The sequence below is a fragment of the Eubalaena glacialis genome, chromosome 5, assembly GCF_028564815.1.
Source record: "Eubalaena glacialis isolate mEubGla1 chromosome 5, mEubGla1.1.hap2.+ XY, whole genome shotgun sequence".
In the NCBI taxonomy this organism is placed as follows: Eukaryota; Metazoa; Chordata; class Mammalia; order Artiodactyla; family Balaenidae; genus Eubalaena; species Eubalaena glacialis.
The window spans coordinates 66,528,246-66,543,460 of NC_083720.1; the positions used below are offsets into that span (position 1 = coordinate 66,528,246).

At 35.5% G+C, this 15,215-nt stretch overlaps 1 protein-coding gene across 2 annotated transcripts in view; it reads left to right on the plus strand.

The window, feature by feature from the left end:
- N4BP2 (NEDD4 binding protein 2) overlaps positions 1–15,215 on the plus strand; it is a 109,897-nt gene that overhangs the window by 15,937 nt on the left and 78,745 nt on the right. Inside the window, exons 4-5 of one of the 2 annotated variants that reach the window (XM_061192192.1) lie at positions 11,153–11,235; positions 12,899–13,238. In XM_061192192.1, coding sequence (XP_061048175.1) covers positions 13,013–13,238 — 226 coding nt within the window. In that variant the 5' untranslated portion in view covers positions 11,153–11,235; positions 12,899–13,012. Of the gene's footprint in view, positions 1–11,152; positions 11,236–12,898; positions 13,239–13,730; positions 13,739–15,215 lie in introns of those variants that run through there. The other variant, XM_061192191.1, reaches the window with a different exon arrangement.

Below are 15,215 nucleotides of genomic sequence, written 5' to 3' on the forward strand. Positions count from 1 at the left end.
AGGATTGAAGTAAACTGGATCTACAGAGCGATTGGGAGGTAGTGTCAGCTATGTATGTTTCTATACTTAAGAGTTTCTTCCCTATACCGGTCAGTTACTTAAACTGCCTATATGTTTAGATCCTTTTCCATATAGGTAGACACAATAAAAAAAGGGGTGGAAGGATATATAGTTTGCAAGCTGGAGGAAGTGTATAGGGAAGTCCAAGATTCAGCTTTAATTGATAATAGTGGTTGTTTTTTCCCATGATGATGAAAGAATGTATATATTGTAGATTATTTGGAAAATGCAACAAGTAGTTTATAAAAAGTAGATAAAAATTAGTAGTTAAAAATAAAGTTACCATTACCCAGGATTTCCTTTCCAATCTAATATAGTCCAGTCCCATTTAGGTGTCTGTATAAATTATATTCAGTTTTGTGTCTTGCTTTCTTTTTTAACATAGTTTTTAAAAAAATTCTAGTTAATATTATCCAAAATATAGTCTTTAATGGCTGTATAAAATTCCATCTTATGAATCTACAGGGATATTGTATCTAGTAGAGTCTAGCAAACCTGGGTTCAGATCCCAGTTTTGCTACTTAAGAGCCTTAAGCCTGATAACTTACTTTTTCTAGTCCTTAGTTTTCTTACTTGTGAAATAGGCATAATATTAATTACTGTTTTAAGAATTATGTAAAATCATGATCTTAACATTCTAGCTGGCATATGTTAAGTATTTAATACATTGTACTTACCATCATCAGAAAGTTTTTTATCATTTCTTTCTCACCAAATATTTAGTTGTTTTCCATTTTTCTTTGTAAAAAGTTACAGTATTTTGAACATCTCTATATAAATATTTATGTAAATCTGTGATTATTTTTTATGATGAGTTCCTAGAAGTAGAATCAAAAAAATGGGTCAAAAAATATAAGTAACCTAAAATTTCTTGACATAGTCAGTGCCATTTTGCTTTTCAGAAAGGTTATACCAGTTTACACTCATGACAATGTATAAGAATTTTTATTTTACTCTAGCCTTGCTAACACTGGCTATTGTCATTTTTTTAAATTATGTTTTATTTAATAGGCAATATAAAAATGTTTTAATCCTATATTATCTCTTTTAATTTGGTTTTATTAATGGGGTTAAACTTTTTAATGTTTATTGAGTATTTCTGTTTCTTCTTAGACGTCTGTACCTATTGCTTTCTTGTTCTTGGTTCTTTTTCCCTGCCTTAATCCTTTATTCATCAGACGAAATTTATTGAGTGCTTACTATGTGTTAGACATTGTTTTAGTATTGGTATTTAATTTTGATATTTACTATCGTTTAGTTTAGTGATGGCAATGCAGGAGTGAACAGAATTGACAAAAACATTTTTTTTCAAAGAGCTTACTTTTAGTGTCAGGGTATACAGGCATTAAACAAAATAAACATCTAAATTATAGAGTGATAACTGCTTTGAAGCAAAAAATAATGAAAGGGAGATGGAGAGAACTCTTTGTGTGCGCACGATTTTACACTGGGTGGTTAGGGAAAGCCTCACTACAAAGGTGCCATGAGTAAAGTCTTGTAAAAAGCAAGTCAGATACATATCTGGGGGGTGGGGAGGAGTGCATTTCTGGCTATGAATCAAGTGTAAGGGCAGTGAAGCAGGAGAGTACTGGGTGAGTTTAAGAAAGAGCAAGAGGGAGAGTAGCAAGAAATGATTAGAGAGAGTTATTAGGGAACCAGACTGTTTAGGATTGTAACTAGGCCATTTTAAGAACCTGGGCTTTTACTCTGCATGAGATGCAGAGCTATTGGGGGTTTTAAAGCAAAGGAGTGACCTGATTTGACTTATGATCTACTGATTCAATGCAGTACCTGTCAGTGTACTGTCTGACTTTGCAGAAATTGACGAGCTGACTCTAAATTTCACATGTAAAATGCAAGGGGCCCGGAATTGCAAAACAGTCTTGGAAAAGGAGAACAAAGTTGGATGACTCACATTTCCTAATTTTAAGACTTACTGCAAAGCACAATAATCAGGACAGTGTGATACTGGCATAAGAATAGACATATAGATGAATGAAATAGAACTGAGAGTCAAGCAGTAAACTCTTATTCTCATGGTCGGTTGATTTTCAGCAAGGGTACCAAGACCATTCAATGGGGAAAGAATAGTATTTTCAACCAATGGTGATGGGACATCTGGATATCCACATGCAAAAGAATTAACTTGGACCCCTGTCTTACACCATATACAAAAATTAACTCAAAATGGATTGAAGACCTAAATGTAAGAGCTAAAACTACAAAATTCTTAGAAGAAAGCATGGCACATATCTTTGTGACCTTGGTTTAGGCAATGGTTTCTTAGATAGGACACCAAAAGTGTAAATGACAAATAAATAAATTCATCAAGATAAAAAATATGCTTCGAAGCACACCATCAAGAAAGTGAAAAAGACAACCCACAGACTGGGAGAAAATATTTTATATTTGATAAAGGACTTGTATCCAGAAATATAAGGAACTCTTAAAGCTCAGTAATGTAGACAAGTAACCCTTAAATTTAAAAATGGGCAAAGGATCTGAATAGACATTTCTTCAAAGAAGATATACGAATGCCAATAAGCACATAAGTGATGGTCAACGTTAGTTATTAGGGAAATGCAAGTTAAAGCCACAATGAGATACCATTAGGATGGCCATAGTCAAAAAGAGGGACAATAACAGGTGTTGGTGAGATTGTAGAGAAACGGGAATCCCCATACAATACTGGTAGAAATTGAAAATGGTGCAGCCACTTTGGGAAACAGTCTGGCACTTCCTCAGAAGGTTAAACATAGAGTTACCACATGATCTGAATATACATTGAATTTAGAAATGGCAAGATTTGCTGAATGATTAGACATGAGGTGTGAGGGAAAGAGGAGGCAAAAATGACTCAGTTTTTTTGGCCTCAGCAACTGGAAACTGCACTTGCTGCAGTTGAGAGGATTGTAGTTGGGGGGTCTGCAGTGGAGGATCAGAAGATCACTTAGACACGCTTGGCTTGAGATGTCTATTGGATACACAAAGTGGAGATGTTCAGTGGGTAGTTTGGTGTGGGTATGGAGTCAGGGAAGAGGTGCAGATTGGAAATGTAAATTAGTTAGCATTTTGTTAGTGTTTAAAGCCATGGAGAGATCACCAAAGGAGTGGGTAAGCCTGGAAACGCTCCACTGTTCCCAGATTGAGTGATGAGGAAATCCTGAGAGTGGCACTGTCCTGAGAAGAAGATAATATTGTTAAAAGGTTCTTTGGAGGAGGGATTTATCAGCTGAGTAAATGCAGCTAATAGGTCTAGACCATTAGATTTTATTTTCTCAATGTTGGTGTTAAAGAGATGTACAGTCTGGCAACCTTGCTAAATTATCTGGGTAATCCAACAGATAATCTGTAAATTCTTTTGGATTTCATATGCACTCAATTTTAGTGTCTGTGAATAACGATGGTTCTATTTCTTCCTTTCCAATCTTTAGAACTTTTATTTCCTTTTCAAGTCTTAATGCTCTGGCCATGAGCTCTGGTACAATGTAGTTGATTATATGACTTTTCTTCTTTATTTTGTTAATATCAGGAATTGCATTGGTTGACTTTCAAATATTTTTTTAAATTAATTAATTAATTAATTTTATTTTTGGCTGTGTTGTGTCTTTGTTGCTCGCGTGGGCTTTCTCTAGTTGCGGCGAGCAGGGGCTACTCTTCGTTGTGGTGCATGGGCTTCTCATTGCAGTGGCTTCCCTTGTTGTGGAGCACGGACTCTAGGCGTGCGGCCTTCAGTAGTTGCAGCGTGTGGGCTCAGTAGTTGTGGCTTGCGGGCTCTCGAGTGCAGGCTCAGTAGTTGTGGTGCACGGGCTTAGTTGCTCCGCGGCATGTGGGATCTTCCCAGACTAGGGCTCGAACCCATGTCCCCTGCATTGGCAGGCGGATTCTTAACCACTGTGCCACTAGGGAAGCCTGACTTTCAAATATTTTGACAACCATATATTCTTAAAATAAATTCAGATTAATGATGCATTATTCTTATCAGTCACTAATATAATTTTTGTATTTTATGTAACATCACTCATAATTTATGTATTACTACTTTAATATTTTGTTTAGGAATTTTGTATCTATTTTCATGAGTGAAATAGGCTTGTAATTTTTCGTTCTTTTAATAACCTTGCAGAGTTATCAGGTTATATTGATCTCATATAATGAGTTGGGAAGTGTTTCTTCTTTTTCTAGTCTCTGGAAAAGTTTGTATAAGATTGGTATTAGATTATTTAGTGGAATTTATTTTATTTATTTATTTATTTATAAATTTACTTATTTATTTTTGGCTGCGTTGGGTCTTCGTTGCTGCTTGCGGGCTTTCTCTGGTTGCGGCAAGTGGGGGCTACTCTTCACGGGCTTCTCATTGTGGTGGCTTCTCTTGTTGCGGAGCACGGGCTCTAGGCGCGCGGGCTTCAGTAGTTGTGGCTCGTGGGCTCTAGAGCACAGGTTCAGTAGTTGTGGTGCACGGGCTTAGTTGCTCTGCAGCATGTGGGATCTTCCCGGACCAGGAATCAAACCCGTGTCCCCTGCTTTGGCAGGCAGAATCTTCACCAGTGTGCCTCCAGGGAAGCCCCGTAGTGGAATTTATTTATTTATTTATTTATTTATTTAAATTTTTTTTTTTTTAAGTTTATTTTATTTATTTATTGTTTTTGGCTGCGTTGGGTCTTCGTTGCTGCATGTGGGCTTTCTCTAGTTGTGGCGAGCAGGGGCTACTCTTTGTTGCGGTGCGTGGGCTTCTCATTGCGGTGGCTTCTCTTGTTGCAGAGCACGGGCTCTAGGTGTGTGGGCTTCAGTAGTTGTGGCACGTGGGCTCAGCAGTTGTGGCTCTCGGGCTCTAGAGCGCAGGCTCAGCAGTTGTGGCTCACGGGCTCAGCCGCTCCGCGGCATGTGGGATCTTCCCGGACCAGGGCTCAAACCCGTGTCCCCTGCATTGGCAGGCGGATTCTTAACCACTGTGCCACCAGGGAAGCCTGGAATTTATTTATTTTAAAAAACTAGAAAAAAAATTTTTTTGGCCATGCCACTTGGCATGCGGGATCTTAGTTCCCCAACCAGGGGTGGAACCCGAGCCCCCTGCAGTGGAAGAGTGGAGTCCTAACCACTGGACCGCCAGGGAAGTCCCTTTAGTGGAATTTATTGATGAAGCCATGTAGACCTGGAGTTTCTTTATGGGAAGGTTTTAAGTTACAGATTTCATTTCTTTAATAGATACAGAAGTATCAGTTTTTTTTTTTTATATCTGGTATGGTATGATGTTTGTTTTTTAAAAAATAATATGTGCATTTCATTTAAAGTTTAAAATTTATGGATGTTAAATTGTTTACGATATCTTCATCTCTTTTTTTTTTTTTACAACCAAGACAAAGAATTTATTCATTAATTTCAAACTAACAGGTGAAAAGGAAGCAAATTTCTTCCATAAATTGTATATAGACATATACTGGACTCCTAAAGAGATGCATCAGAGTCTTAAGATAATGAGAGTCTTGTAAGACAAGATTCATCTCTTTTTTTAAATGTCCGTGGGCTTGACAGTGATGTCTCTGTTTTCATTTCTGGTATTGGTTGTTTGTGCCTTTTCTCTCTTTTTTTGATCACTCTTGCCAGTGATTTATTCTTGTGTTTTTTTTTTTTTCCAGGGAACCATCTTTTGACTTTTTCGATCCTCCGTACTGTATAGTTGTTTTCTGTTTTCTCTTTGCTCTTTATTATTTTCTTCTTTCTAGTTTCTTTGGGTTTGATTTGCCGTTTTTTTCCCCCCAACTGTTGTTTGGATGCTTAGATCATTTATTTTTTTAGCCCTTCTTCTTTTCTAATATATGCATTTGTATGCTCTTCTTCTATGTGTGACTTTGTTTCTCACAAGTATGGATATGTAACATTTTTATTTGGTTAAAAATATTTTCTAATTGATAATAATTATTTTTAAAATTAATTTTAGTTAGTATGTAATTATAATGAATTCTTCTTTGATGTATAGATGTGTATTTCTTAATTTTCAAGTAATTTGGTTTTCTAATTATATTTTTGCTACTGATTTCTAGCATAATTCCATGTGTACTTGAAAATAAAGTGTATTCTGTGGTTATTGGGTCCAGTGTTGTATAGATATTAAGTCGTTATACTTATCATATGGCTCAAATCTTTTATGGCCTTACTGTTTTTTCTCTCCCTTTTTCCACCTCCTCTTTCTCCTCTGTGTGTCTGTGGTGGGGACCTCCTTGTTCTAATAGTTACCAAAAGAGGGCTTTCACTAGTTGAATGCAAACTTAGAATTGCTGCATCTTCCCGGTGGATTAGACCTTTTGTCTTTGACTTTTATCATTGACGTAGGTTACTGGTGATTTAGATATGAGCAGTTGTTAGTGTAGTGGTGGAAATGGTGGGGGCAAAATCCTGTTTAAGAAAGAATGGAAGGAGAGAAATTGGAAAGAGTTGCCATTTTCCTGTAAATTTTTTTTTTTTGATATACAGGTATTTTACATTTAAATGTGGCTAGATGTGTTTGTACTTCTTTTTCTTTATGACCTTCAATTTGTACTTTTCTGTATATAAAGCTTCTTAACTTCCTAAAATGGAATATTCACTTGCCCCACGGAACTTATATTCTGGAACTGTGCTGTCCAGTAGAACTTATGGAAAAGTTCACTGTGCAGTATGATAGTCATTAACCACATGTAGCTATTGAGCACTTGAAATGTGACTAGTGTGACCAAGGAACTGAATTTTTAATTTTACATCCTTTTTTTCAAAATTAAACTTTTTGAGATTGTAGATTCACATGCAGCTGTCATAAATAATACAGAGAAATCTCCTGTGCTCTTCACCCAGTTCCCTCAATGAAAGAAACATGTTTGCAAAACTTAGTATGGCATCACAACCAGGATATTGACATTAATACAGTCAAGATATAGAACATTTCCATCACCGCAAGAGTCCCTCAAATTACCCTTTTATAGCCACACCTACTACTACCCTCTCCTTCCTCCTCCTTAACCTTTGACAACTGCTAATCTGTTCTCTATTTCTATAATTTTGTCATTTCAAGAATGTTAAATAAGTGGGGACCATTCAGTATATAGCCTTTTGGGATTGACTTTTTGTACTCAGCATAATTCTTTGGAATTTCATCCAGGTCTTGTGTATCAATAGTATATTTCTTTTTATTGCTGACTAGTACCTCATGAATGGAAGTAACATAGTTTGTTTAACCATGTTAACCATTGAAGGGCATCTGAACTGTTTTCTAGTTTTTGGTTATAATGAATAAAGCTGCTACAAACATTTGTGTGCAGGTTTTTGGGTGAACATAATTTTTCATTTCTTAGAGATAAGCACCCAGAAGTGCAGTTGCTTAATTGTATGGTAGTTGCAGGTTTAGTTTAAGAAACTTCCAAGCTGTTGTCCAGAGTGGCTTTACCATTTTACATTCCCATCAGCAGCATATGAGCCATCCAGTTTCTCTGCATCCTTGCCAGGATTTGGTGTTGTCATTATTCTTTATGTTAGCCAACTTAATAGATGTGTAAGTAATATTTCATTGTAGTTTTAAATTGCATTTACTTAATGGCTAATGATGTTGAAATCTTTTATGTGCCTATTTGTCATCTGTATATCCTTTCGGTGTTATGTTTTTTTCTGTTTTTTTCCCCCCATTTTCTAACTGAATTATTTGTTATTTTTCCCCCCTCTGATTTAATTAATCAATTTATTTATTTATTTAAAAAATTTATTTATTTTTGGCTGCGTGGGGTCTTCATTGCTGTGTGTGGACTTTCTCTAGTTGTGGCGAGCGGGGGCTACTCTTTGTTGTGGTGCACGTGCGTCACATTGTGGTGGCTTCTCTTGTCACAGAGCATGGGCTCTAGGCACACGGGCTTCAGTAGTTGTGGTGTGTGGGCTCAGTAATTGTGGCTCGCGGGCTCTAGAGCACAGGCTCAGTAGTTGTGGCACACAGGCTTAGTTGCTGTGCGGCATGTGGGATCTTCCCAGACCAGGGATGGAACCCGTGTCCCCTGCATTGGCAGGTGGATTCTTAACCACTGCGCCACCAGGGAAATCCCTGGTTTTACTTTTGAGTTTTGATGAAGTTCTTTTATATATTTTAGATACTAGTCCTATGTTAGATACATGGTATGCAAGCATTTTCTCTCAGTCTGTCACTTTTCTTTTCATCCTCTTAACAAGGTTCTTCACAGAGCAAAAGTTTTAAATTTTGATGAAGTGCAGTTTATCAGTTTTTCCTTTTATGGATCATACTTTTGGTGTTTTTGCCTAGCCCTAGATCCTGGATTTTCTTCTTCTTCTTTTTTTTTTTTTCTAAAAGTTTTATAGTTTTATGGATTTAAGTCCTTGATCCTTTTTTTTTTTTTTTTTTTACTTTTTATTTTATATTGGAGTATAGCTGATTAACAGTGTTGTGATGGTTTCAGGTGCACAGCAAAGGGACTGAGCCATACATATACATGTATGCATTCTCCCCCCAACTCCCCTCCCATCCAGGCTGCCACATAACATTGAACAGAGTTCCCCTCCTTGATCCATTTTGAGTTTTTTTTTTTTTTTTTAATAAAGTGTGAGACTTAAGTCAAGGTTTATTTTTTTTATCCGTGGATGTCTACTTGCTCCAGTTCCATTTATTGAAAAGACTATTTTCTCTATTGAATTGCTTTTGCACTTTTGTCAGAAGTCAGTTGGACATATTCATGCTGGTCTATTTCTGGGTTCTCTCGTCTGTTTCCAAATCTATAATCTGTTCTGAGATCTATATGTCTGTCCCTCCCCTGATACCATACAGTCTTGATAAGTTTAGCTTTATAACAAGTCTTATAATTGAGTTGACTGATTCCTCTTACTCTATTCTCTTTCAAAATTGTTTTAACTATTCTAGTTCCTTTGTCTTTCCATTTAAATTTATGAATAATCTTGTCCATATCCACAAAAAATCTTTGCTGGGGTTTTGATAGGAATTGAGTTAAACCTGTATATCAATTTGGGGAGAATTGACATCTTTACTCTATTGAGTCTAACAGCCCATGAATCCATTCATTTACATTTTTGATATTTTTCATCATGATTTTGTATTTTTAGCATACAAGCCTTGTATATGTTTTGTTAGATTTATATCAGAATATTTCATTTTTTGGAGCTTTTGTGAGTCATATTGTATTTTTAATTACAGTGCCCATGTATTCATTGGTAGAATATATAAATACAGTTGCTTTTGTGTGTTTATCTTGTATCCTGCGCTTTGCTGAACTCACTTATATGTTGGAGATTTTGTCAGTTCTTTGGGATTTTCAACATAGATAGCTATGTCATCTACAAATAGGGACAGTTTTATTTTTTCCTTTTGAATCAGTATGTCTTTTATTTCCTTACCTTCTCTTACTTCACAGGCTAGAACTTCCAGCATTATCTTTAATAAGAGTGGTGAGGGTAGACATCCTTGCTTTGTTCTCAGTCTTAGGAGGAAAGCATATAGTATTTTACTATTAAATAAAATGTTATCTGTAGAGTTTTTGTAGATGCTCTTAATCAAGTTGAGGAAGTTCTCTTATATTCCTATTTTTTTGGTACCTTTTATCATGAATGGGTGTTGAATTTTGTCACTTGTTTTCTTCGTTCATTGATACAATTGTGGTTTTTCTTCATTAGCCTGTTAATATGAGTGGGATACTGATTTTTAAACATTGAGCCAGCCTTGTATCCCTGGAATAAACCTCGCTTAATCATGGTGTATAATTCTTTTAAAATAAATTGCTGAATTCTATTTGTAATATTTTGTTAAGGATTTTTATGTCTGTATTCGGGAAGTATATGGGTTTGCAGGTTTGTTTGTTTTTTTAACTGGCTTTGTCTGATTTTGGTGTCAGGATAACAATACTGGCTTCATGAGGTGAATTAAGAAGGTTCCCTCTTCCATTTTTGGAAGAGATTATATAGGGTTAGTTAATTCTTCTTAAAAATGTTTGGTAAACTTCTCCATTGAAGGTATTTGGGCCTGGAATTTCTTTTTTGGGAATTTGTAAATTGTGAATTAAATTTCATTAAAAATCATAGAGCTTTTATCTATTTCCTGTTGGGTGAGTTTGATAATTTGTGGTTTTTGAGAAATAAGTCTATTTCATAGAAGATGTCAAACTTTCACATGTACATTTGTTTATAATATTCCCTTATTAGTCTTTTGATGTCTGCAGGGTCTGTAGTGATTGTTTTTCTGTTTTTAGTTTTATTCATTTCTTCTCTGATCTTTATTATTCCCTTTTTCCTACTGGCTTTGGGTTTATTTTGCTCTTCTTTTTCTAGGTTCTTGTGATGGGGGCTTAGATTATTGATTTGAGACTTTTCCTCTTTTCTAATGTATGCATTTAGTTATAAATTTGCTATAAATTTCTGCCATTGCTGCTTTAGCTGTGTCCTACAAATTTTGATATTGTATATTTTCATTTTTATTCATTTCCATGTATTCTAAAATTTTCCTTGAGACTTCCTCTTTGACCCATGGATTATTTAGTATATTGCTTATGTTCCAAGTGTTTGGAGATTTTCCTGTTATCTTTTTTTTATTGATTTCTAGTTTGATTACACTGTGGTCAGAGAACATACTTTATATGATTTCAGTTCTTTTAAGTTTGTTGAGGTTTGTTTTATAGCCTAGGATATGGTCTATTTTGGTATATGTTCTTTGGGCACTTGAAAAGGATATGTATTCTGCTGTTGTTGAATGTAGTGTTCTATAAATGTTGATTAGATCCTTAAAGAATGGTGTTATTGAGTTCTTCGGTATCCTTGCTGATCTTCTGTCTATTTACTCTTATTGAGAGAGGGGTATTGTAGTCTCTAACTATACTTGTGAGCTTGTCTCTTTCTCCTTTCAATTTTGTCAGTTTTTGCTTCACTTATTTAGTGGCTCTGTTGTTTGGTGCATACACATTTAGAGTTGCTACGTGTTCTTGGTAGACTGATCCTTTATGATTATATAATGTCCTCTATCTCTGCTGATTTTTTTTTTTTGCTCTGAATTCTACTTTATCTGATATTAATATATAAAAATGTAATTTTATTTAATTTAAATTAATTTAAATTTAAATAGGCTCATGTGGCTGGTGGCTGCCATATTGACATTGCAGTCCTGGAAGATGGAGAGAGCTATGACACAATAAATTTAATTAAAAGGTAAATTTTATAGTATGTTAGAAGGTGTTAAGGGCAGTGGGTGGTCAGCAGGAAAGGGAAATTGGGGCAGAGAAAGTGGGTGATATGACTTTAAATTGGGTAATCAAGGAAGAAATCATTGAATGTGACGCTTGGGCAAAGATTTGAAGGAGTGAGAGAGTTAGCAATGCAAATATCTTGGGGAAAAGTATATTAAAGGCCAAAAGGGAAGTGGGCCATAGTAAGAACTTTAGCTTTTACTCTGAGTGACATGGAGAGCCACTTGAGAATTTAAAGCAGACCCTAATTCATTCTGACTTACATGTTGTATGAAGATCATTCTGGCTGGTGTGTTGAAAGTAGACTGTAGGGGACAAAGGGTGGAAACAGGGAGACCATTTAGGAGACAGGAATACAGGTGAAAGATGACAGTAGCCAGACCAAATGGTTAGAGCAGGTTTTTGAGAAAATATCAGACATTTGGTTTTAGATGTGTTAATTTGAATTGTTTATTAAATAGATCCAAGTGGAGAAAGCAAGTAGATTGTCAGAGTTCTCCAGATCTATCAGTCCCTGCCCTTGTGGAGCTTACATTTTACTGGAATATGGGTAGTAAATACAATACATAAATAAAACAAATGGATGAAACATACACTATGTTAGAAGGTAAATCTTAGGGAGAAAATTCAAGTAAGGAAAAAGGGATAAGTGGTGTTGGGCGACTGACTTGCTGAGAAGGTAACAATTGAGTAATGATAGGAGTAATGATAGGAGGAAATACATCTTTTAGATACCTGGGATAATATTAGTTTAGGTAGAAGGGACCAAATGTAAAGGTTCTGAGATGGGAGCATGGCTGATGTTTGAAGAAGAAGGAGGCGAAGTATGGCTGGAGTGACATGAGCAAGGGGAAGAGGATTAGGGATGACAACACTGAAGTAAAAAATGTCTGCGTTATAGGCCCTTTTAAGGGCTCTGGCTTTTATCCTGAATGAGATGGGAAGCTAGTGGATAGTTTAGCACAGGAGAGGCATGATCTGACCCTGTGGTTTAACTGAGTCACTCTAGTTGTTATGACTGAAGGGGCAAGGGTGGAAGCAAGGAGATTAGTTAGGAGACTTTTATACTAATCCGCTGTGGTAGCAGTGGAAATGGTGAGGAATGATCATATTCTGGATACATTTTGAGGGTTGCATTGACAAAATTGGCTTACTGATTGGATGTGGGCTGGACAGGAGTCAAGAATTATTCCAAGGTTTTTGACCTGAGCAGTTGGAAGGATGGAGTTGCATTAATTGAGATAGGAAAGACTAGGAAGAACAGGTGTGAAGTAGGTAATCAGGAGCTCAGTTTTGGACATGTTAAGCTTATGATGCCTATTGGACATCCAAATAGGTGTTCAGTAGACATTCTCATTATGAATACTGTTTTTTTTTTAATGAAATAATTGTACTAAAACAGTGTACTCACTGTTCTGAAAATATATTACATTTGTTAATATCTTAATTTTTAACATGTTCAATCCTGAAAAACTTGAATATTTTGGAGAGAGAAATTGTTTGACTGCTTTTTGGCTTTGCTGCCACCAGAGTTGATGGTACTTTCTTAAATAAAGATGTCATTCCGATTTTAGACATGGAAGTATAACTATAGTCTGAGTGTTTCAACTTGCTTTCTATTTTAGGTCCTATTACTGCTGGATTGTACAAGATATTTAACCCTATTTTCTTTGAGGTATGACTTAAATATCAAACATCTTAAATAAGAGAAGGGAAACATTTTAGTTTTGGAAGTCAGAATGCCAAGGAGAAGGAAAAATCTTGGGGGAAATCCTTTTCGGAAGACTACAAACTCTAAGGAAGTTGTATCCAGTGTTGCTAGTCATGAGGAGCCAACCACTACTCTTCCTTCCATGTGTGAGACAAAAGTTGATCAGGAAGAACTCTTCACCAGTATCTCAGAGATGTTTTCTGATCTGGATCCTGATGTAGTGTATTTGATGCTTTCTGAATGTGATTTCAAAGGTGAGAAAAAGTTTAGTTTGAACCCTTTGCATCTTATAAGAAGATTTCATGTACTATGCCATGACCAATAGTAATATAGAAAATGGCTACCTTATTTCTATTTTGTTCATCATTTTTTGAATATCTGCTGCGGGCAAGGTATAAGTTGGGTATTACGAGGGATATGAAGAAGAATAAAGCTTAGCTTCTTCTTTCAAGAAATGTACAGTTCTAAGTGTAAGATGTATATGTAGATATCATATTCTATGTTTTATTTCTTTTTATCTTCCCTCTAGAACAGGTTGGCACTATTGACGTTTTGGACCGGATAATTCTTTGTTGTGCGTGGCTTTCCTGTGCATCGTAGGATGTTCAGCAGCATCTCTGGCCTGTACCCACTAGCTGCCAGTAGCACATTCCTCCCTGCTACCCCAGTTGTGACAACTAAAAATGCCTCTATATATCATCTTATGTCCCGTGGGGGCAATATCATCCCCAGTTGAGAACCATTGACCTAGAATGTAAGCTCCTTAAAGACAGGGATTTAAAAAACTTTTGTTTTACTGTTGTGTCTCCAAGCCCCCAAATACCAAATGACTCAGTAGGATCTCAGTAAATATTTTTTGAGTGAAAAGGTAATTATAATTGTGGAAATGAGAGCTGATTAAGAATTGAGGCTAATAGAGTAGTGTGGTTTCAAAAAATTGGCTTTGGAGTCAAGAAAACTAGGTTGGATTTCCAGCTCCGTCACTTAACCTCTCTGGTTTCAGTTTTCTTATCTGCTAAGGAGAATAATAATAGTATGTACCTCATAGGACTTTTTCAGTGAAGGTTGAGTTTTCGTTTTTTTGGTTTGTTTTGATAAAGTCTTCAGTATAGTAAGTTATTAATGACTTGTAATAAATTGTTTAGATGTATGTTTGCAGACATACATATCAAATTTGACTGATGAGTAAATTAAATATTGATGTTTAGTATTGCTATTGGCCATGATTAGTATAAGATAAAATTATTCTAGGTTTAGGGAGTTTTGGTAATGTGATAAACTTCCATTTTTTTTACATTCCATGGTCTGTGATGTGAGCATATCTTATCTATCCTGTTATGATATGTATACAGAAAACCAGTTTTCAGCAGTCCACATGATGCTCAGAAATGATCGTGTTTATAATTTTACTTGTGGCTTCAACATTTATTTCCTAATTTTGATGTGTTTAAACTTTATTTGTTGCACATACACTAACATAGCAATGAAGAATTACAAGGAAAATATATTACCCTTACATCCTAACAAAAAACATTTCTCTTTTCCAGGATCTTCTCTACACCTTGTTCATAAATACTGATGTTTTGAGTAGTTTGAATAATAATATTGATGAAATTGTATATTCTACTTTTTAAAGTTAACCTAACATAAGCATTTTTTTCAGTGTTGGCTGCAGTCTTTATATTTATTTTTAATAGCTTTCTAATATTCCATTGGGTTGTTGTGCTCTAATTTATTTAATTATAACTAAGTTTTACATGGATAATTAATATTGCAAAGAACACCTTGGTACAAATAACCTTTTCTGTCTTTTGGCTTTTTTCTCAGTCCCAAAGTTTTATTTTCTTCTATTACAGGGTTAGGACAGTTTTTGGCTCTTGGAAACATACTGCTAAATTGCCTACTAAAGAGGTGTGCCATATGGTATCAGTGTGGGAAATGGTGGGGTGGGATAAATTGGGAGATTGGGATCGACATATTCACACTACTACATATAAAATAGATAACTAATAAGGATCTACTGTATAGTACAGGGAACTCTTCTCAATACTCTGTAATGACCTACATAGGAAAAGAATCTAAAAAAGAGTAGATATATGTGTGTGTATAACTGATTCACTTTGCTGTACAGCAGGAACTAACACAACATTGTAAATCAACTATACTCCAATAAAAATTAATTTTAAAAAGTAAATTTACTTTATTAAAAAAAAAAAAGGGGTTGCCAATCT